The sequence below is a fragment of the Odontomachus brunneus genome, unplaced genomic scaffold (genome assembly GCF_010583005.1).
Source record: "Odontomachus brunneus isolate Ranch 3 - 2012 unplaced genomic scaffold, Obru_v1 Obru_scaffold_035, whole genome shotgun sequence".
Classification (NCBI taxonomy): Eukaryota; Metazoa; Arthropoda; class Insecta; order Hymenoptera; family Formicidae; genus Odontomachus; species Odontomachus brunneus.
Window position 1 is genome coordinate 1,918,579 of NW_022639485.1, and position 25,035 is coordinate 1,943,613.

The 25,035-nt window shown below is 39.2% G+C and overlaps 2 protein-coding genes across 18 annotated transcripts in view; one reads left to right on the forward strand and one right to left on the reverse strand.

The window, feature by feature from the left end:
• Positions 1 to 371, reverse strand: part of LOC116843776 — a 79,515-nt gene extending 79,144 nt beyond the window's left edge. For all 4 annotated transcript variants that reach the window (XM_032814538.1, XM_032814535.1, XM_032814536.1 and 1 more), the window contains exon 1: positions 148 to 371. In XM_032814538.1, the coding sequence (XP_032670429.1) occupies positions 148 to 368 (221 nt within the window). In that variant the 5' untranslated portion in view covers positions 369 to 371. The remainder of the gene's footprint in view (positions 1 to 147) is intronic.
• Positions 1 to 25,035, forward strand: part of LOC116843773 (phosphatase and actin regulator 1) — a 514,963-nt gene that overhangs the window by 265,903 nt on the left and 224,025 nt on the right. The gene's annotated exons all lie outside the window — the stretch shown is intronic.

The window sequence follows — 25,035 nt, forward strand, 5'->3', positions numbered from 1 at the left end:
ATATATATATATATATATATATATATATATATATATATATATATATATATATATATATATATTCTACGTAGAAAATTTAAATGGCCGCGTTTAAGCACCAAAACAATCTTCAGGATTGGGTATATGTCCGGGAATTGGTAGCTTTACCTCATCACGCAGACCATACGTAAACAATCCGCGTGGACGTGATCCTGAAATCTACGGCACAAGCCTGCTTCCACCTCTCCCAGCGTGGCCGACCGACCGACCGCGGGCAACCTCGGCTGAAAACTGATCGTCGTGATCCCAGAGAAGCAACCGCGAGTCTGTGTCGAGTCTGTGTCGAGACGACGACACTGTGTCTCCGTAAAAACTCCGTCCGTCGTCATGCCGGCCCGAACGACCCGCGGCGACAATCGACGCGTGCTTCCCGCGGCCGATCCAGCGCCACGTGACGCTCGCTCGCACGTGCCTTCGTCGGCGAACCGTTAACCACGTCGGCGAGCGCACGTCGTCCTCCTCGCCGTTGGTCGCGCGATCCGCGCCGCACCGCACCGCACCGCATCGCGGCGCGTCCCGTCGCGTCGCGGCCGCGCCTGAAGAAGCGAGCGAGAGGTCGTGGTTAGTGCGCGATGTGCCGCCGGCTGGACACTTCCGGTCTCTTCGCGATCTCGAGCGTCCGCCGCGGCCCCCGGGAGGCCCGCCGATCGTGGAGAACGCCGCCGCCGTCGTCGTCGCCGTCGCCGCCGCCGCCTCCGTCACCGCCGTCGTCGTGGACGTCGTGGACCAGGGCGATCCTCAGGCCTCGATCGGTCGCGCTGCGCTCTTCTCCGCGCCGCTCGAGCTGAGGGCAGGCCGGCTCCTGGGCGACGGCCGCACCGATGATGGGATTTATTATGGGCTGCACGTGTTTCAAAGGTACCACCCTGTCGCATCTCTTTCAAGGTTGGTACCGCGCCGAAAGCACATTCGGAGCGCAATCGAGCTGAACCTCGAGACAAAACCAACAGCGGTTGCACGTTATATGTGTGTGTACGATTGTGTACGTTCTTGTGTGTGTGTGTGTGTTTCGTTCAGATGGATCGATACTGTGCGTGGGAGCGGAGATAAGCGGAGATAACGTTCTGCAGCATGTCTCCTTCCGGGGTACGCGTTTATAACCTTTGACGTCGAACGTTTAAGGGAGGAACGTTCGTCCTCCATTTCCTCCCTCGAGCTTTGTGCGAAAAATGCGCGATTAATTTTCTTTCCGCCCTTCACCAACCACTCGGTCTTTTCGTAAACAGATCCGCGTCGAGAAATACCGTGTCCGCTGCGGCTCAGTGATGCGCTTGTTTTCAACTGACGACACGAAACGCCAGACTTTGGAGCCAAGTATCTTTCTCTTATTTATTCTTGTTTCAATTTCCTCCGCAATGTTTATTGATCCCTTCGGGGGTAAATTTATTCATAGAGAAAATAACTTATTTAATTGTTGAAATTGAAAGAGAAAATTGAAAAAAATAGTTTGTGAAATTGGAGAAGCCAATTTAACATTTGAGTTTCGTCTGTCAGTTATGTGAAGAGATTTCTCTTCTTCCTATGATGAATATTCAAGGTAATGTTCGTTATATTTCCAATTAACTGTGCTTGAATTAAGGGAAGAAAAATTTAATATAGACATAGACATATGCAATATACAAACAATATATTACATAATACAAACATAGACATACACTGCCACCTAAAGAGTTGGAACTCTGTAATTTAGCGATGAAACTACATTGTTTTAACAAATATAATTGTTTTAGTAAACATATGGCAGAGAAATGATAAAGTGCTCCAAATTTTTTAGTGGTGATGTATGTATCAGTACGTATCGGTATCCCTTGACAATGTACACAATGTTACTATAGACTGCTGATTGCTATCGCGACGAGTTTCAGATAGACTTTCATGATTGCCACGACATGAGATAATCGATGATAGAAACTGTCTGCAATTTTTTAAATTATATTTATAAGATAATATGACACACTATGTTAAATGAATCATTAAATTTATATCATATAATAGCGTAAATTTGTCGACATGTGATAACAAATTTACTAAAAGTAAATACACTCAAATTTTCATATTACATTTTGTATAACGTTATTTCGAATGAATTTTGATAATTTTTTCATATTTTTATCACGTGAGTCGTACGTGAATTTATTGATTCTTATTTTTGATAAAAATTTTTTTTCACGCAAATAATCGGTAAACTAATCAAAATTGACCAATTATCATGTAGAGAATCACTATTATTTTTATTGATTAATAATTATTAATACATAATTATTAATATTAGATTTGATGTGATAGATTACACACTGATTAATAATTAATTTTATCAATTTCACAAATTATTTGTCATTATATATATGACGATTGATTAAGTTTGATTATTGTTTCGCCGATTATTTCAGTCGAGGAAAATTTTAATCGAGTAAGGCCTAGTTTGACAACTTAATCACAGTTGAACTCGTTAAAGATTTATCCAGACGAACTTGCATAGTCGCAATTATTCATATGCACAAGGAAATTAGACTAATCTAATGCAAAATATGTCTAATATAAGGGGCTTTCTTTTACTGCAGAGGAATCATGACTGGTTGATTTCCTTATGCATATGCAGTATGTGATCGTGTAAGTTTGTCTGGATAGGCCTTTAACGAGTTGAACTGCAGTTAAAGCAAGTTGTGTGGAACCAAATCTAATTCTTCAAGGCCCAGACATCGATTATCTTGTTCGAGTAAAGTTGTTTGTTTCTTCATAAAATAGTCTGAAAACACGCTTTTGACGAAGAGTTTTGTGACCTGAATAAAATTCACCGTAGTTTCTCAATATACTTGATTATATACCTTCATGTTTGCACGTATGCTTCCATTTATCGAACTCCAGAGCTCAACAAATTTTATAACCATGATAACATACAAACATACAAGCGCCAACGCTTTGAGATAACAGATAAAAGATTAAGAAAATAAAATTCGCCTACTTTTTTTTCGCGAATATTATTTATTTAAACAATAGTTTAAGATCGTAATACATCCCCTCGGGTCGTATTAGAAAAAAAAGCTTTTTGCGAGGAACTTTACACAGTCTCGAGCGTCAACGATTCTGCTCTGCACATGATCGCCGTGTTGGTTCCTTCAGCGGGCAATCACGATGTTTCGCAGTTTGGGGCGAATTTACAATTCTATCTATAATAAATCGACACATTGATGGGATCATTACTTTGCCGATCTAAAAAAATTAGAGAAAGATCCAAGGTGAATGTACATGATCGTGTAAACTGGGTTTGACAAGTTTACGCACACTTGCCTATCCGGCGCATTGCGTCTGCTCTCGCCTATCGGTTTGCGATCGACGCGGGAGGACCTTCAGAGCCAGAGTTAGCGGTGCTGTTCGCGGTTAGAGCAGAGCGCATTAGAATAATTTAGGCGTTCCATCCCGAGCTGCGCCGACGGGCAAGATAAATGTATGCGCGTGATGAGCAAGGAGTATCGCGTTGAAAGCATTAGTCATACTCGAATCGCGGGACGATTCAATCGTGATCACAATTAATCACAATATTCTCCCGGACTGCATGGCTGCAGAACGATGTATCTCGCTGGACCTCTCTATTTCCATGCATGTTATTAATATCCAATTTCAACGTGTCTATTTTGGGGCTGCGTGCAGCAACCGCACTCATCCCTGCGGTTTCTCGTGTTTGCCTGCATGAGCGAGTGAGTGAGTGAGTGAGTGAGTGAATGAGTGACTCGGGCATGAGTGTCGGCATGAGGCAAGGTTGAAGGCTTATCCGAGCCCGAGAAGATAACGGTGCCAACGTGTCCGTTATCATCTCGTTATCGCGCGCTTTAACAGGCATCGAACGAAGCACGCGAATAATCGCGGAGGCTCCGCGTAAAAACCCCGCGAGAGCTGCTGCTAAACGGAATCTCCGCGTGATGACGATCGCGACGATAACGACGACGACAAAGCCTCGTAACGCCGCTCGTAAGTGTGTAATTACGAGCGCGAGACGGCATATTCCTGCTCTCGCGCACGGCTCGTCGCGCGTCGTCGCGCTGAAATTTGCATACGCTTATCGGCCTCGATAATCGATACCGTGTCCCGACAAAACATTATATATGTACGAGTTCGCCGACTACATACTGTCACTCCACGAGAACGCACGGCCGACGGAGGCCGCTCGCAAAATCAAACAGCGTTATTTCTTCCCCACCGCCCCTCGCGTACACTCATGCGCTGTGTGACATACACGCGTATGTATATGTACGTGGAAGAGTGGATGAGTGGTGTGCACTTCGAGTGGAGTTGCGGGGCGAAACTATCGAAGCTCGTAATGGTCGCGCGTTTTCCGACGCGTAGCTGTCACCACCACGAGGTAGCCGGCGTTTGGTTCGCATTCACCTGCATGCACGCATTCGAACGTGGCTGGAAGCGGGAGGAAGAGGGAGAAAGAAAGAGAGAGGGCGAGAGAGCGCCTCCCCCTCGGACTCGCTTTACGGTTGTGCACCGTCCCGTATTTACCGACATGCTTTTACGTACACACCATCGCGTCGTCGAAGTGCTGCAGACGGAGCGAACAACCCGCACGTTCGGAGGCACACACTGTCCTCGTCGCGGTACGAATAAGGCCGTGCGTGCACGCCGCTTTCGCGTAATGACAGTAGCGGCGCGTGCGAGTAAGCGGTGCGTCACGTGTGCGCTGCCTCCGCGATTAACCCCGTGTTGTCGCCGACTCCGGGTATCCAAGACAGGGGAAAAGAAAAAGAGAGAGGTAGAGTGAGTGGCGGCACGCCTTCCCTGACCTTGTGGAGGCGGCAATCTTTCCTTGGAAAGATCAGAACTTCCCTTCTAAAGTCCCTCATGGAGAAAAAAAATCGGTTTGCACTTTGACCCTTTGTGAACAGTCGTATTTTTTGGGACACACGGTGCAATCTGGATTTGTTAAATCTATAAAATGCGACAAGAACTCGTTGACTGCGTTCAGCAGAGAGAGTTGCTTCGCAACTGTTGTAAAAGTCGCGAATCCGATTGGTACATGCTCTTAGGTTCATCCAAGATTGAGAACACAATTAGACTCGCGAATTTTGCAACAGTTGCAAAGCAGCTTTCTCTGCTGAACACGCAGCTATTGGTGCTATATACACTTCACAAAGCGAATGTCATATTTTGGCCGTAATAAATCTGAGGCTGCACTGTTGTCGGTGTAAAAAAATAGACTTGAGACGATAGGGTGCTGCACACACATTATGACTGTTTTATAGTTCCTTGAATATGGCAGGCACCGATCCAATGTTCCAGAATTAGCAGCGTCGCTGAGCGACGTCTGCATGGTTCTGGGTAACACTGATGACACACGAAAATGAATAATTATTTCCACATCATATATTTATTTACTTAATTATTTTTATATCATATTTATCCCAAACTTATTTTCTTATCCAATTATACTGTATTTTTAATTTATTTATAGCCAGTGCCATGATTGTATCATTCCCAATCTTAACTTGAGTGATATGACTCTTGATATACTTTGAATAAAGATATATTTTATTCACATGATAAATTCCATTCTTTAATTTTCTGGAACGCCATATGTCGGACTTGAAACTTTAGAAGCCCATTTTCTTAGGAACGATATAAAAGGGTACATTTGACTGATATATTTGTAATATATTCGTGATTTATCTTCGATTTTATAATCAAACCAAACTAATTGGATAATCGAAATTGGAGAGCAACTCAGCCGCACTCTTTTGACTGAGACACTTAGAATTCCACCCGTAAGCCAGCAAGACGTACTTTTGAGCGAATCAATCTTTTTCCACTTGGTGCTGAAATCCAAAACGAGACGCTTTCATCAGAGGCTTTTTTATTCCATTTCCACTGGCTAAGCCCTTCGCTACAATACACTGTCGCCCATTGACGGTCGCGAGGGTGTTTTTCGGGTATATCGACGTCGAGCCGAATTTACAACGGGGCTCGCGGGTTCACAAATGCGCGCGTCACGAGATTGACGCGTCGCCGGAGGGCCAGGCGGTGTGACACCCTTATATTCTTCGTTCCGGCACAACGACGCCATTGATCACGCCGTTGTCACGCGGGTGAATGCGCTTCGAAGGCGTACGAGAGCGTGCGCTGGCGAAACAATGCTGCTGCCGCCGTACACGGTGTGCACGGCACCTTGTGCCGTGTGCGCGCGTATGACGCGTCGTCGTTGTCGTCGTTGTCGTCGACGACGCGCCTAGGTATGTCATCGCACGTCTTCGCCGCGGCGTGCATAATAAACAGTCGAGTCGTCCTGTCCGCGCGGCCGTCTCTCCTTTGTAAGCAAATTAGGCGCGTCGGCGTCGTGCAGACGAGGCGACCGGGACTCGCGTCGCTGCGTTAAGCGCCTAATAAAACGACGCTCTTCGTTGAGAGCGCCGAGAGCTTCGAGGGGAAAGCTCAGCTCTCTGATCCGTCCGATAAAGCTGCAACATTCTCCATTCTCGTGGAGGCGCGCGGATTAATTCACTCGGCAAGCACGCGCGCGCCAACGTCGTTACGGTAAATTAGTCACATTAATTTTTTAGTAATTTGCTTTCTTTCTCTTATTTTTATTGGTAATTTATTTATCAATAGCACGAAGCCGATTGATTCTACTTTTGATCAGCACAATTTCATTTTTTGTTAGCAAGTGGTCGGACACTAAATAATGATAAGATTTCTTGATAGTGAATCAATTAAATAGGAAGAAGAGCAAGTGTGAAACATATACAGAAGAAATATTGTAATAGAATTTGCGTAATCTTACTAGAGATTATTACATATTCGTTCAAAGATGTTACGCATATTTGGATTTTTACTACAAAATTATTGTAATGTTTTTTATGTCGTATATTCGATAGATTATCAAATTTTTTACTATTTCTATAGTTATTTATGCTGCTAGCATAGAGCTTGTTAGGCTTGTTTTCTTTCGTATCTTTCTTCTTTTCTTCCTTTCAATCCTTTTTTTTGTCTATCAGTTTTTGTTACTTATCTTCTTTGTTTTTCATTTGTTTTCTTACCATCTCTTCTTGTCTATGCAATTATACAGCTTACATTGGGAGAGAAAAAATGGTTGATCTAAGTAAATTATAATCGTTTTGGCCCCAATCATATTTTTTTATTCTTTCAACACGAAAATGATAGAAGTAACATGCACATAATGTTATTATCATTGACGTTATGGCCAAATTTTATTTTAAAAATATTTTTTTCTGGACCATATTTTATAGTAATCATTTTATGTGATTACATTTATAAATATTAAATATTTTTTTTCTCAGTGCAGCTTTGCAAAAAGTATTGTAAAAAGAAATATGATTTTAGCATAGTTTCTGCTACAATATTTTTTTGTGTATACGCGTTTGATTTAAATTTGTATTGCTTAATTTTATACTGTTAATCAGACATTGTCATAAGTATATTAATTTTCTGCGCATCAACAGGCATGCACGCTCTCACCACTTTATCACTTATCTTATTTAGTCAAGTGATTAGAGAGTTATTAGAGACACAGTATAGGATGCATGTCAACCGAAATATAAGCCGAGACTCGAATGCTTAATGTTCGAGCGAAAGTTCGATATGAAAGTCAAGAATTGCTGTACCTTACAAATCGTAGCCTTGTACCTTCTTTTTTCTTTTTGTGGACATACCACTTTTTCGTGGATGGGCTTCAAATTGCGGCCGCGAATTGAAAAATAACTGACGGCGCATTTCACACACGCGACACTAATTAGCGCATGCAACTTTTTCGGAAAATTCAATCAATGGCTGCACTGATTATAGCGTTTTTTTAATCCGAACATCGATCTTCCGCGATGCTCAACAGCACGGTAGCTCGGCAGCTGAAAAATTCTCGTCGTCGTGCATTGCTCGCATCGCTCCGTGTGCATCTCAGTGCTGCGAATGCTCAGTCACGAAGTAGGTAATTAGTGCTTCGCGTTAATTTCGTCTCATTTTCTCTCTTTCTCTCTCTCTCTCTCTCTCTCTCTCTCTCTCTCACATTCTCTTGCCGAGTTAAACTTGCTGTAGGATTGCCGGTGTGGATTTCCAGGTTTTCACGCTCCCGTTCTTTTAAGTGTCGCCCACTTCGGGGCCTGATTCGGTTGAGAATAAAATTATATTTACGCGGTAGTCAACGCGGCGAAACGGCACTTGCGAAAGCTCATTAACGCACCACGATAGGTGACACAATTCAAAGGGAATGAGCGAGTGAGTAGCATTTATTAATATTCTTGGGTGTGCTCTCTTAAGGCACAACACGTTGCAAAATTATTCAAAGAGAAAAACGTAATTATAATCTACAATTACATGCAGAATGTTCGTCATATTTACAAAAAGTATTCACTAATTCGGTGTTAAGAGACAGTTGCATACACAACTGTAAAACATGTACAAATTTAATAATTAATTAGTTTTTCCTAATTAATCACACTGAGAGAAATGTTTATGAAATAATAATTATTATTCGGGGAATACTATAATATTATACTATATTAATATAAAATATTTTTCTAATAAGAAAATATACATTTTCTTAAAACCTTAACTTTTCATGCAAGCAATTGTTTATTTTGGTAAAAGAATTTAAATAAATATAATGTATCGACCAAATATTTTTATTTTATATATATATATATATATATATATATATATATCATTTCTCTCAGAGCAGCCATTTGCGTGAGTTGTGCTAATTCGAACCATTCGATAATATGATCAAGAAAATTGTTTAGCTCGATGATAAATACGAGCAAAAATATTGGACTGCATGTCAGAGACGGGAGAGGAAAAGGATTTTTCCAAGAGAAGACGAAAAAAGAGAATAAAGCCAACGGTGATTGAACACTGAGTAAATATTGTAGCAAAAATTATGTTAAAATTATATTTTGTTTTGCAATGTTTCTGCAAAACTGAATTATTTTAACATTTGCAAAAAAATCGCGGCTAATCACGGCTCTTTCAATCTGCCCGTGCACGTGTAATAAAATCGCCTGTTGAAAATGTCGGGGAAACGTGTTCCGGCATTTAAACACGCCGGAGGACACGCGGTTCTCTCACGAGCAATGTCGCTGGCGAGCCTACCAGCAAAACTCGCGCGGTAACTTTTTCCCTTTTTCTTTTTCCTTTCATTAGTTCGACATTCAGCTCTACATTGAATTTCGCGTCTAATCTACGTTCCACATCTCGATTACTTTCGAGCTACGTGACGAAAGACTCTCTCTTTCATCGTTGCTTCAGATCAATACATCCGCCTCGACGTTACTTATTTTCATTCTGTCAATTTGCGCGACAGGAAGAAACACCTTAATTATTATCGTCCTTTCGATTTCCTTTCCGTGACGTGTTTCTTCTCTTTCTTTCTTTTTCTGTCACTCATGTACGTTTCCTTCGGAACGAGATGACGCGTAATGTCGCGATAACAAAGCGGACACATTGCGAAAGAAATCGAGGTGGTTTTCCAATAAGATGCAGCTGAAGATTCTGTCGACGCGCGCCGTGCGATTGTCATTCGAAGCGTCCCATTGAAGTTTCAATGCATTCGGCGATTTTATGTCGAATTAGTGGATTGAATGGCGGGTCTGCTACGGTCACACAAGGAAAAGTCGCAGCTGAACAAATTTATACAACACTGTGTGAGCGCTGTTACGAGTGTATCGCGATGTAACGTTACGTGTAAGAAATGAGGTGCTTTTCAATTCAGAATTCTGCGACGAGCGTTTCATTTTTCGTGTTGGCGTGCAGCAGGTGTTGCCTTCGCACTGAGCAAAATCTGTTTGGCATTTGCCATAATCATATAGTTAAAGAATTATAATCAAGAGAACTATTTTTGTAGTAAGTGTAGTAAGTGTTTACTGCAGTGGTGGTGCACGGAGAAAAATAATTTGCTGGCCCAGCAAATTTTCTGCTGGTCTAGCAAAATCTTTTCGTTATTATATGGACAGCAAAAAGATTTGCTAAGAGTACTAATCACTATTTGCTGGATATAATTTGCTGAATATGAATTATTTTTTTATAAGAACTATGATGGATTTATATAAGCAGTTGCAGTTGCTCCGATAACAAATAAATTTGCTAAAGATACATTATTTTGCATCAATAACAAATTAACCCGTTAAGTATTACTGGTACCAATAGAGACCACTTAGGATCGGGCAGTTGAAACCTTATAAATGTATTATTTAGAGTGTTTTTGACAATATTTCATTTAAAAAAAGTTACTAGAATGTTCCATGAATTATGCGCCTTAAGGAAATGCTAGAGTCGATGACGAACAATAAAGCAGAGACGATCGTCACTAACATAATCACGCTATCCTTTTCGTATTTCTTATATATACAGAACTTACATAAATGTGTATTGCTTTGTTTTATCATATTCAATGGAAAACCTAACCATATATGTGTAGAAATCTTTCTGCAAACTTTTTCGTTATTCTTAAGCTTTCAAGTGTAGATGCGAAGGTAAAGCAATGTTCTTCAAAATTTTTCTATTTAAAGCATCCACATTTTCGGTATGTACAAGCTGCGGAACTTTTGGATTAGGCAAATATTACGCTGACAACTTGAGATTTTACATTAAACATTTTTTTTCGTTTTCGTCACATATCGAGCAATGCTCCTATTTATTTTTGCATGTACTTTCATTGCGTAAAAGCATTTGTAATTCTATGTAACCAATACGACGTAAACTTTGCAGAAAAATGTCAGTATTCTGTCGGTAAAGTTTTCAGCTTCAGCATTCCCTTAAGCGAGTCGATGTTAATAAGAAGTGCAATAGACGCCGCGACAAGCACTGATATGCACTGTGTATATCGAAAATCAAAGAGAGTATTTTCTAATAACGTACTCACGATATATTCCGACGATTACATATCGCTATTTCGGCACTCCCGATACTTATTTCTGCGCCAGGCTTATTTTGGATAGACAAAAGATGCGTAGAATGCGGAGCGATGTCGATCGCGATGTATCAAGTGAGGCTGCTCGTCGCGAAAAGATCGATGTCCAAGATGGCCGCACAATCACTGACGCAGTGTCGAAAGTGCGCGCCAAAACGTGAACGATGTTGCGGTTCGACAAGGATGCACTCTAGTAGGTACGCCTCTCTCACTCTCGCTGGCGGACCGACCGCGCGAGATCCGACGTCGCGTATATCTCTAGCGTCGTTTTGTATTTTTCTTTTCCTCGGATTATCATCGCGATTCTAACTCCTCGTTAATAAATCCGACGATCGTCCGATTCTACTACTATTCGAGTGAGTCGATGTTAATGAAGAAGTGTTATTGACGCCGCGACAAGCATCGGCTATGTATGTCGATAAATAATTGCTTTCTAATAACGTACTCACGATACATCCCGACGATCGCACTTCGCTATTTCGGCACTCCCTATACTTATTTCCGCGCCAGCCTCACTTTCGATAAACAAAAGATGCGTAGAACGCGAAGCGATGTCGATCGCGATGTGTTAGTGGAGACTGCTCGTCACGAAAAGATCGATGTACAAGACGTATCCGCGCAATCAACGACGCAAAGTGCCGAAAGTGTGCACTGCGGCATGTACGGTGGCGCGCTCGTACGCCGCCCTCTCGCTGATGCCTCACTACTCAATAGATCAATAGTTACTAGAACTTCTATCAAAGTCGTATTCGTATCTAGCTGTGCATTGCTTATGACTGTTAATTTATCCAGGAAGCGAGAACGTGTAGTTTAATTCGACAGTAAGGTCAGAGATATACAAAAAACTTAAGTAGTAACATGTAAGCAATAAACAGATTGACCAATTACAGTCGATGATTCTTATAGTCTAAGGATCAGCGACCGTGATCGGTCAATTTGCTTACCGCTTACGTCCTATGTGTTTACATTTTTCTATATGCATTATTTCTCGGCCTTACCATCGAATTAAGTTCTCGCTTTCTGGATGAATCAACAGTCGTGAACAATGTACAGCTAGATACGCATGCGATTCTGCAGTCTTATTCTATAACATTCTAATGTCATTGCTATGGCACGTCGTTGCATAGTTTTTTTTACCACATATCATAAGCTTTCTATAATAAGGACCGATTGCTCCAACCTCTAAGTTACCTAACAGTTAAATCATATGTCTGTCTCTAATTTGAAGAAGTTTTCTTTAATTGTCAGGTAGCTTATACCAAGAAGTTGGAACAATCGGCCCTAAGACATTAGTCATAAGATAATAATCATAAATAGGCAAGTTGACCAACTATAGTCGATTATTTTTGAAAATAATCGACTGTGATTGGTTAATTTGCTTGTGACTTATGACTAATGGCTTGTAGCCATGTACGATTGTAAAAGGCCCATATAGCTGCGCAACGACAATATAAGTCCAATATTACATGTGTCGTACAAGTATTGTCGGATGTGTTGATTTACTGGTGTCTAAAATTCTTCTCTAAAAGCTCCCTAACTTTTTCTCCATATATCTTAGATATTCTCTATCCGACTGCGTCCAACAAGCTTGTCGTACGACACATGTAATATACAAGCCTAATGGGCTTTCTACAATAAGGTATTAGTCATAAGCCGTAGGCAAGTTGACCAATCACAGTCGATTATTTTTGAAAATAATTGATTGTGATTGGTTAATTATAACTTATGACTAATGGTTTATTGTAGAAGATAACGATGCTGTCGTTAGAAGTTACAGAGTCGCATCACTGGTCGGAAAGTTCTAGTAACTAGAGATCAATCGAGTGACATCGCGGAGCCGCGATCCGATTGGACGGCGTGGGAGCGCGACATCCTTCGCGCCGCAGTGCGCACTTTCTGCACTTCGTGTCGTTGATTGCACGGCCGTCTTGGAAATCGATCTTTTCGCGACGAGCAGCCTCTGTTGACGCATCGCGATCGATATCGCTTCGCGTTCTACGCATCTTTTACCTATCGAAAGTGAGCCTGGCGCGGAAATAAGTATCGAGAATGCCGAAATAGCGAAATGCGATCGTCGGGATGTATCGTGAGTATGTTATTAGAAAGCAATCCCCTTCTTTTTCGACACATACAACCGGTGCTTGTCGCGGCGTCAATAGTACTTCTTCACTAACATCGACTCACTCGAATAGTAGTAGAATCGGATGATCGCCGGATTTATTAACGAGGAGTTAGAATCGCGATGATAATCCAAGGAAAAGAAAAAGACAGAACGACGCTAGAGAATACGCGACGTCGGATCTCGTGCAATCGGTTCGTCAGCGAGAGTGAGAGAGGCGTACCTACTAGAGTGCGTCCTTGTCGAACCGCGACATCGTTCACGTTCACGTTTTGGCGCGCACTTTCGACACTGCGTCAGTGATTGCGCGGCCATCTTGGGCATCGATCTTTTCACGACGAGCAGCCTCACCTGACACATCGTGATCGATATCTATCCGCGTTCTACACATCTTTTGTCTATCGAAAGTGAGCCTGGCACGAAAATAAGTATCGGGAGCCGAAATAGCGAAGTGCGATCATCAGGATGTGAGTACGTTATTGAAAAGTACTCTCCTTGATTTTCGACATACACAGTCGGTGGCTTATCGAGGCGTATATTGCACTTCTCATTCTAACATAGATTAATGATTCTTAGGACATATATACTCAACAAATTTTTTCTATCCTGACAACAAAACTACTTCTGTTCTGATAACGAATAATTTTTTAAAGTAGTTACGTCAACTAAATTTTTGTGATATCACTACGAATATGCAGTAGCAACGGCGATTTTGCTAAAAGAGCAAAATTATTTTTCTCCGTGTGATAATAATCTTACATGTAAATTTCCGCTACTAGTCTTATCGAAACAACAAGAAGATACGGTTGACGCCGAAAATAACGATAAGTTTCGGTGAGATTAATCCTTTTTCTCTAAACGTAAAAACAACGAACGACAATTGCGAATGGTATGGACCTTTCTTGGACACGGAGGAAAAAGATTGGTTGAATTCATGTTGCAGCGAATGAACTAAACGTATTTTAGGTGAAGGAAACAAAGGGTTTCTCATGAACCAAACTCGATTCTGAGAACCGGAGATACAAAATGTATATAATTTAATGAACTGTTTTTAGTTATTTCAATTAAAGTTCAATGGTTATGCAAGAACTCTCTATATAATTATTTTCAACATTCAACTTTAGTTGCAGTAACTACAAAATAGGTTATTAAATTATATATGCATAAAAATTATAAGTACAAAATTAGTATAGTTGTCACCTGTATAGTTGCGATCACTATGTCTTTTCTTTTTGAGTATAGAAATTCTATTTCCTTCAATCAAAATATGTTTGGTCCTTTTTTCTTGTCATCTTAAATCGATCAATCCTTTTCCTCCGTCTATCATACTATCAACTGAAAATTTCAATAAATTTATCGAGGTTTGAGATATGAACTATTATGAGCTATGATTTTAACGATCTAAATGTTTACAGTATTTGTCATGCTCATAATTTACAAGGTTTACATATGTAATGGACTAGATATTTATATCTCCTATTTGATTCAAAAAATAAAAAAATGAAAAATATTTCAAGATAGACAGAAAGACTCTCGCGAATTTGACTGTGGAAGTTGCGTGGCATAACATTTCAACAAAAATGTATTTCTTTCACATTCTTTCTTTTTGCTCTGAAATTTTTTTCCTTTCCATTCTTCTCTTATTTTCTTTTTTCCTGATCAATCGTCTTTCATTTCTTCGCGAGCTGCTCGCAGTTGTTCAGCGAACATTTATGCGGCGCAAAGTTTGTTTCTTTTAAATATATGTAATATGTACGACACTATATGGACTCGCTAAAGTCGATTGTTCTATTTTCTATTTCAGGTACGTAGAGAACTGCGTCGATCACTCACGATGAGCGTTAACGTGTAGCGTAGCGCTTCGGCCGTCGACCGTGAGATCGTGAGTACATTGAGATTGTTATCTATACGTTTGTGGAAATTGTGAATTTTTCAAGTCCGGGGAGGCACGACGCGTTGAGGCCGCACGAATATAGCGCGCCACAGAGGCGATCGAAGGTAGGCGATAAAGTGCGCGAACAATTCCATATCGAGCGGGCTATACACACACTTTAAAGCGCAGCGGAATGTCTGAGTTATTATCTTATTATAGTCCAATCCTATTACACAGACCTGCTACTTTCATTTCGCTGCAGAGCGCGCAATTTGAGTAAAGTCGAGACAAAATCGTAAAGACAAAAAATCATAAGCTGCTCAAGTGCCTCTGTTATCGATCGTTCAGCGATATGTCGCATGTCGAGATATTGGGTTGTTCCATATGTTCCTAGACATTTTTACGATGGATCAAGGTCGACTTTTATAGTTGGACCTATTTTATTTTACAGTTGGATTTTATCCCATAATGTTTATCGTTCAATAATGCACAGGATAGGTCAGCTAGATTCTAAAATATCCCTGTTGTATTTTGTATTAGAGGAGAACGTGTGTGAGGAAGTTTGTGTGGTTGGAAGGGATAAACATTGTAGTCAGAGTGAAACGTTTTAACATACATAACCTACATTTTAACATAATCAACTCCTTACACATTCTCTTCTAATTTTCCTCTAATACAAGAAAACAACACACAGAAATTTTATTTCTGATAAAATTTTATTTCTGATTCTCTAGTTAGTAGAATTTAATATTAGGTCACTCACACTATGTCATTAACATTATACAGGATATCTGATAGTTAATGACGCATCCGTTGTGTGTAGGTAGAACTTATTAAACTGAACACAAAGTTTCTGTACCATTTTGTAAAGAACCATGTAAAATTTTGAATTATTAATTGAGGAAGATTGACAAATGATCGTGCGCGATACATTGAGAGGAAAAAGTAATTGATTTAACTAAAACTATAATTACTTTTAGCTCCAACTATATTTTTTAGTTGTTCTAACACGAAAATTGTTATAGTAATATGCATATAAGGTTATTATCATTAGCATTATAGTAGAATTTGTTAATACACAGAATAGTTTTCTTGATCATGATTTATAATAATTACTTTTCTATGTGATTATAGTTATAAATACCAAATATTCTTTTCTCAGTATACGATAGACGAGCTATGATGGCGATGTCTGTTGTTGTGTTTTTTGTATATTAAGTCAAACAACACTGTTCTTTGCTATTTTACAAATACGTAGATTTTTATTAGAAATTAGTTATTAATTAGAGAAGATTCGTGCATATGATTTGCACACGATATAATCTTTTTTAATTGATAACTAAAAATTTTACGCGGTTGTTTGCGAAATGTAGAAAAATTTTGTATTCAGTTTGATAAATTTTACTTGCACACAACGGGTGTGCCATTAAATATCGAACGCTGTATGTGTATTGAATATACATATACTAAATTTTATTATATGTTTAATAATATATAATAAAAAAATTATATGTTCAATAATATATAATAAAAAAAGATCAATATATTGATCATTTTTTTGATGGCAGATCATTAAAAAAAAAGAAAATTAAACTGTACTTGTTGGCGATATTGGCTTTGAATATTCTGTGAAAATCTTTACGAGCTTATCGATCAACTCACTTGTTTCGGCTGTTTCGCACAAGTCATTTGTCGTTCCTTAGTGTACACGTTGTTGTAGTTTGCACGTGGATTTTCGACGCTCAAGTGATTCCTCAAATGAGGGAAGCTGAGAGAGCGCGCTGCGCGTGAACGTCGCGACATTTAAGCGTCTGAAGGTGTTAATCGCGACACGCTTCACCTTTCTCATCGATATGCGGGTCGAGTGGATTGATATTTTTCGTAATACGCTTTATAAAAACACCCAAGAGCACGGTGTGTAAGCATTGAATATCCCGGCACACGCAAGAAAATGCAACGGCCATCAGTTCCATTAAGTTTTCGCCGCTGAATTAAATTTATTCCACGAGAGTAAAGTTTATATTACATTTTCAAGGGAGAACTCTCGCCCTAAATTGGGAGGGAAAAAGAGGCGTAAAGGAGGGAAAAAGAGGCTGTCTCCTTCGAGGAGCCCTCGAAAGGTGTTGTACATTGTCGCGGCCTTAATTCAGTCAAAGTCTTTCTTTCTCTCGGAAAGACGACGGAGATACGCGTGTTCCAGCGAAATTAGATTCTTCTTTAACCCCAGATTGACAATGCTAAGAATAGTAGTTAGTCCGTTATATTGTCAATGTGAAGTCACCTTCGCTTCTCTAATTGTTTTTTCACTTATAATCTCTACTTTGACGTTTTCAGTTCTTTTTACAGAAGAAAAATAATATAATACTAATTATAGATTTATTTTATTAAATTATTCAAAATGCAAGCAAAAATGATTAATATTAGCCATCTAAAGTTGAATGAAAAATATGCACAGAATATTATATAGTTTCTCTTTTTACATAAATCTTTTTCAATTTTACTATATTTAGTAGTACAAGAGAATATAGTTGGCGCATATTTTTCATTCAACTCTAGATGGCTGATATTAATCATTTTTTGCTTGCATTTTGAATAACAACTTAATAAAAAAAATCTGTAATTAGTATTATATTATTTTGCTTCTGTAAAAAGAAGGACTGAAAATGTCAAAGCAGAGATTATAAGTGAAAAACAATTAGAGGAATGAAGGTGACTTAACATTGATAATATAACGGACTAACTACTACTCTTAGCATTACCAATCTGGGGTTAAAAAAGAATCTAATTTTTTATTTTATTTTAGTGTAAATATTTTGACAGCACATTTTAGTTCCTAAAATATAAATGAGACATATGAAATGAGTCGGAATATTGATCTATTCCTCGGTTACAAAATCCTAAGTAATTTTTACTACAAAACTCTCCACGTGTAGAAGGAAAGTTGGCTCCTGTTTCCTACATTTTTCATCTAAATTCAAGAATCTCACAATCAAAATTGTTTAATTTCGAAGGATTAGCAATTTCCGTAAATATAAAATAAACAACATCGATTTGGTATTTTTTTTTATTCGCAACAAGGATTTTCTTTCTTCTTCCTGATATTTAATTCCCTTCAATCCCTTAGAAAAGAGTGATAAGAATTTATTTAATTACTTAATTATTTAATTACTTATTATTTAATTACTTTTTCTCTTTTATTCATTTTTTTTATTCGTATTTGCGGTCTCAAAAGCCCGTTTTAACACGAAAATGGTCGTGATAATATGTATATAACCATTAGCATTATAGTAGAATTTAATAACAAATTTAAAATGGTTCTCTTGACCATGATTTATAAGCAATTATTTCTCTATATGATTATAGTTACAAATATCAAATTTTTGTTCCATGATGGCGATGTGTGCCGTCGTGTGTTATAAATTAAGTGAAATTGAACAAAAAGTTCTCTACCAAGCAAATAACCACGTAGCATTTTTAATTATTAATTGAAGAAGATTTGTGCATGATTATGCGCGATAACGCATCAATCTTCTTTCAATCGATAACTCCAAATTTTATTCAAATCTTTATCCGACCAGACAGTAGTGGCCGATTTATTCCGATTTATTTCGGCGGTAGTTACTTTCAGCCTTCTTACAGTCGCGCTCAGCACGCTATCGATTTAATATTACCCGAAGTAGCATTCCGTCTTTTCTCCTCGGCCACGATGTCGTCGTCGTCCGTTCGCCCGCTTTGCGCGAGCGATTTCCTCGGTCGTTCTGCTCGTCCACTTGATTCTCTCATTTTAGCGCTCAGACCGGATGATCTGTCAAAGGCGCACGAGCCCGCGTAAACAGGACTCGCGTTCGTTTTGTATCACGACCACAGACACGAGCGAGCCGCGGCGTTCAAGTCTCCTTCGCGCTCTTTCGGCCGGTGCATGCCGCCATCTCTCACGAGGACGCGGAGATGCTTGTTGGCGATCGATGAAACTCCGCGCAGGTGTATCACCGTGAAAACCGGCGGAAAATTACAGTGCATTAGCGCGCGGGGGGCTAAGGGAAGGTCGGCAAAGCGAGATATGCGGAATTACTCTGAGAAAAGGGAAGCTGGATGAGAATCGACGGCCTTTCGACGAGCGCAAAATTGCTTATCACGGCTATCCCATGGGAGATAAGAAATCCGCGACAGATACCCGCCTTCCTCGCACCGACCGCCGGTAAAGCTCGCGCTACCATCGATTGCGGAGCGACCATCACGGCCGGCGGACTCTCCGCCGGCACGTGGCGCCTCCACGTGTTCACCCCGGCGGACGCCTCGCGTCACCAAATCCGCGGAGCGAAGTCTAGTGCCGGTATTCATAGTCCGATCTTATATTTAAGATCATCTTAAGTACTGTCATAAGATGTCATGAACCAATCACAGAGCAGTATTCACATCTTAAGACATTACTTAAGACGGTCTTGAAATAAAATTCGACTATGAATTCCGGCCTAACTATGCTACGAATCCGACGTGTTGCCTGAAAATACAACGCGGAAATACACTTCAGAAGTTAAGTCACGCGCGAACTCATTTCGAGATATTTCATCGGTCACGACGCACGCTCGAAATTCTTTCTACACGTCAAGCGGACGATTCACGTGAGAATTCTCGTGTTGTAGCATAATTCTTATCATTCTTTTCTAAGGGATTGAAGGGAAAAGAAATTAAATGGATATCAAGAAGAAGATAGAAAGTCCTTGTGAATGAAAAAAAATACCAAATCGATATTGTTCGTTTTATATTTGCGGAAATTTCTAATCCTTCTAAATTAGATAATTTTGATTTCTATTTTATTTTTGACATACGACAAATCTTCTGCACCAATCTAATTTTTCACTGAGCGCGACTAGCAATAAAATGACCGATCCACAAGATGTTAATTACATCACACTGTGCATATTTGTTGAATGTGCTGCACTGCAGCGGAGTGCAAATTTAATTGACACTTTTCACGCGTTATATCGTCTCTTTTCCTAAGCTGCTAATACCAAGAGAAAAAGTATCTAAAGAATAGTAAGTATTTTTAGCCAATTATATCTTCTTGCTGTTCTAACATAAATGTAGCAATAGCAATATGCATGTAAAGTTAACACTAATATTATAGCAATGCTACAAACTACAAATGGTTATTCTGTTTAATCATAATTCTTTTACAATGAGATTATGGTTACAAATACTCAATACTTTTCTGTGTATACGGAGAAGACATTGTATTAAAAATTGCGTTGAAATTCTATTTTGTTTTACAATGCTTCTTTAAAAAAATTAAAGAAAATTACTGCTAGAAATGGTAAATTTGCCGCTGTATGATATAAAAAGCATTCAAGTAATTACAAAAAATTTGTGAAGTAATTACAAGAATTGGTAGTGAGACGTCAAATATGCTGTAACATTTCTCCACAAACATATAATTCCGATTACGATTCTGTACAGTCCAAGAGATTACAAAAACATTCTATTACAATTTTCACTACAACATTTTCTCCGTGTCTGCGTAATATTAGCGTCCCCGGAAACGTTAATTTATTGAATTATGCAGTAAGTAATTCCGGCTTTCTTAGGTAAAATAAAGCGACTGCAGTTTTATGTTGTTATAATCTGATTGAACGATGTATGCACTGTTCCGCTCTGCGACCTTCTGCCATCCTTCGCGTACGTTGTCTCATAAAATTATGACAACATGAGACTGTCTCCCGACCCATTTTACCTGAAATATCCGGGATTGCTCATTGCACAAGCCAATATTACGCTTACGCCGTTACGTTCTTGCCGAGAGGCAACGGCCAATCTTCTCAGACAAATTCCTCGCGTGCGCTATTCATGAGCGCCGCTCGAGACGTCGCGATTAATTAATTAACCGACTTGATCGCCGAGCAAAGTAAGCCCGCGGCATGGGATATCGCGCGGAGGACAACGTCGATACTTCGCAGCGTCCCCTGGCCCTCTGCCCCTCTCCCCCCCCCCCTCTTTCTTTCTCGTTATCGACATGTCAAATAATTAAAACTTACTAATGCACGTAATGCCGGCGCAGCGTGCGCTTTAATAATGCAAATCTCGTTACATTTTAAGTACACGGAACATCTTCCGTTCCAGAAAAAGAGAGGAAGAACGAACGAATGAACAAAGCTCGTCCCTCGCTGATGTCGCGCTAATAAATTATTCCGCGTGGACTTTAATCACTCCATGCGATGAGATCGATTTGTCCTGTATGGTGCGGTAAAATTTCCAAGCGAAACCCGTCAATGGTCTTATCCTACCTCATATATATATATATATATATATATATATATATATATATATATATATATATATATCTTTCTTTATCTGTCTACCCTTCTCTCTTTCTTCATATGATGTTTGCTCTTTTCTACCTTCGTGTTCTTGAAATTGTGTACCGTAAGTTTGTATTTAGTATGGATGATATGACTTGTGAAGCATTAAGGCTTTTTCTTCCTGATTGTTTGGTACTGTCGTACTCTGAAATGTTCAGGAAATTTTTCAGATCATACGCGGCCCACTGTCGGAGCAATTTGCCCTCTAAAATAAGATCAACTAATTCTGTCAGTGGTTTTAAGGAAAAATGCTTCTCCCTTCTCTCCTTAACAACAGTTATCGGCGTTTATATTAGATTTATGTTTGAATTATATCAATGTGTATGTGTGTATGTGTGTGCAATAATATATCTACCCGACAATTTTCTATTTGTTTTATGTTTTGTGTGCTATACACGAGATTAATTTTATTATACTTATACATATTTATATAATGGAACGCTAAACTCTTTCGTACCTCCGGGACATATATTCCATTCACGAAAAAAATTATAACTTTAAGACAAGTCGTGTCCTACTATCGGCGTCTACCTTAGCTTGTTTTAAAGAGGAAGATTAAGGCTAAAATAAGTATACTCTTAAATTGAGTATTTTCGAGAAAACACAGTTATCTAAACTTTCCAGGAAATCCAACTTTTAGCTAGCATACTGGCGGCTTCTTCGTCTCGCTCAGCGAATTTATAGAAGAGAGGATCGTGTCTTGTTGGTAAGACTGGTATATTGTTGCCTGTGAAAGTTATGTAACTGCATTACTATATTCACAACTATTGACAGTATGTACGGAATAACAGATTTTGATCTGTAGTCGAGAATGTGTGTGTTCAGGAGTTCCTTCTAGTCAATTTGAGATCTATTATTTTGAAATTAAATCTTTACATTCTATTTGTAATCAGAACAAAAACTGATCCAAGCTTACATTTTAATGTTGCATTCTAAAACGTTTTTTTGAGGAAAATTTTACTCAATATACCTATTAGTAGTTCACATTTCATCGAGTAAAATTTCTTCCAAATTAGAATTTTGAAATACAACTTAAATATATCAAAGCTTTTTTATGGTTGTTATCTTGAGTCCGTCATTTCCAGCCTAAATTTTCATAGTAAATTTGGAATTATTGTTCTCAAAAACTTCTATAATCGACTCAATGTGAGACATACCTTCCCTGGGAAAGCCGGAGGTACAAAAGGGTTAAGAGAATTCCATCTTAGGGCACAAGTAAACTTATCTCTCTCCCTCTCTCTGTCTGTCCCTTTCCCGGCTTTCAAGCTCTTCCCTTTTTACTCAGCGGATCAGGACGTAGTCCGTGTTGCCGTCACGGTGCTTCATTATTCTGCCCTTATTACCGTGACGCTTAATGATAACGCGGGATATCAGTTAAGTCGACTCGCGTCTTCCCCGCGAGAAGCTGCTCGCCGGAGACGTAATCGCCCGTCACGGAGGTTGGAAAATCCGGGCGGACGAGGAAGGACGACGTCGATTCCCTTCTCCCCGTCTCGCGCGCGACCCTGTGATCGCTCGTCCGCGGCGCAATTAAGACCGGCCCGGAATTCTTTCGCTCCTCCGTCGGTGCTCCGACAGTTCCTCGTACGTTCCAGCTGCTTTTTCGCCCGTCGAACGTGGCGTTTAATTAAAGGCCGCGTTCGGCGCGGGGTCGCGGCGACTCGCGCCACGAGGAAAGTTCTAACGGGTTGGGAAATGCGCTTTTGAGCGATGACTTGGGAAATTGCTCCTTGGACGTTCTGGCACTCGATTCTCGCTTCGTGCGTACGAATGTATGTAGCCTATGTGTGTGTGTGATTGAGTGAGTGGGTGAGTGAGTGAGCGAGCGCGATGCGAAACGATACTTGAATGGCCTTTAACGTTAATACGTTACGTCGAAGATAGCTGTTCTGTCCAAACGTGCAGACGTTGAAATCTACTTTAGGTAGCTCGCGAGAGAGCCGCAATTGCCGCTGTTGTGTGAGTTATCCTCGCGGGAACAATGCGCGGAATAATTAATTTTTAATTCCCGAAGCTGTACGGAGTCGCGTAAATATTTCTAAACTCTTTGTGGCAGACGGAGGAGAGCGCCGCGTTTGTATTCCATAAAATGTTGATGGAGGTTACCTCCAATTTTTACGCGGATATCGTGTGCTTGTGTGCGGCGACATTAACCCAGATACCCCGAGAGGGGCCCGTTGTCCCTATCTTCGAATCCACGAGCGTATCGTACGTGTATGAGTTACGGTAACTATCTAACGCGCGCGAGAAATCTAGGATTTAAGGCCGCGTTTTTCTCGCTCGCGTTGATAACGATATAAATTCCACGTCGCGCTCCTTTATTATCGTGTAGGAGGTCGAGGAATTAAAAAAGACCAGATCATATAATAAGATAGTCGAACAAGATTACACTGGAGAAAAAAATGCTTGATTAGATTAAAATTACAGTTTAGCTTTAATCATATTTTTTATTGTAAAATGATAGCAATAACGTGCATATAAGATTATCACTAATATTATAATATTATCACTAACATTATAATAGAATTTTATAAAAAAATTATTCTCCTGATCATAATTTATAATAATTATTTCTTTATGTGATTCTATAATAAATATCAAACATTTTTTTAGTATAATAACAGATAGGTACGCAAATTTGGGAATATACGTAATTTGGTAAAAATGTATTATTTACTTTATAAATATAATTCTCTAGAAAAATTACTGAATTTTATAATTTTATAAATCATATAAAAGCTTTATTGGACATTGTATAAAAATTAAATTATATGAAATTATATGAATATCTGAATGCAACTTTTAGTAATCTGTAGTTGCAATATAATAAAAAAAATTACATTATCGTACGTATAAATTTAACGATTAATTCAATGTAGTACATTTGCTCCACAAATGTAATTCAAAAAATTGTAGAATTTCCATCATTGATTGTCTCGCGGTCGTGATAATCATGAAAGTCTATTTGGGAAGGTAGAATGCATGAAGTCGCAGTGTGCACGCGAAATTAAATTTCACACTCTTACGCTCGTTTCTACCAACGCCGATTAAATTTTAATCTTAGTTTAAACTCTATTCGGACAAAGACTTAAACTCAACTGAAGGTATCATCAACCTGATAGAAACGCGTGAACATTAATATTTTACTTAAAAATTCAAAATAAAATAGAACAGAATTTTGATTTATTATACTTTGGGATAATATCCTATCAGAGCAATATAATAACTTAACAATCACCTCATGTATAAAAAAACAAAGAAACATTAAAAAATGTCTTATATACTCGGATAGATAGATGTACGTAAATGGCAGTAACTGTACTAGTCGATTTATAAAGATTACATCCTTTATGAGTGGTTATAAGTTGACAATCATATTTATTGCATAGAATGATGAAAAGACAAAAGAAATACGAAAAAACTTCGAAAAAATGATGAAAATTTGCTCAAAATAATGTCATGCAAAATGTAATAAGAAAATCTGAGAGTAACTTTGAGTAAATCTCTTGCTGCATTGATTGATTAATGCAGTACTCACATTATTGTATATTGTAAATTTAATTCAGTACAGTAGATTTGCCCCATAAATACAATTAAAATAATTATAAATTATTGATTGCCTTATGTCGTAATAATCATAAAATCTGTCTGAGTAATTTTAACGTCTAAAAGAAAAGCTAACTCGTTCTCTCTCTCTCTCTCTCTCTCTCTCTCTCTCTCTCTCTCTCTCTCTCTC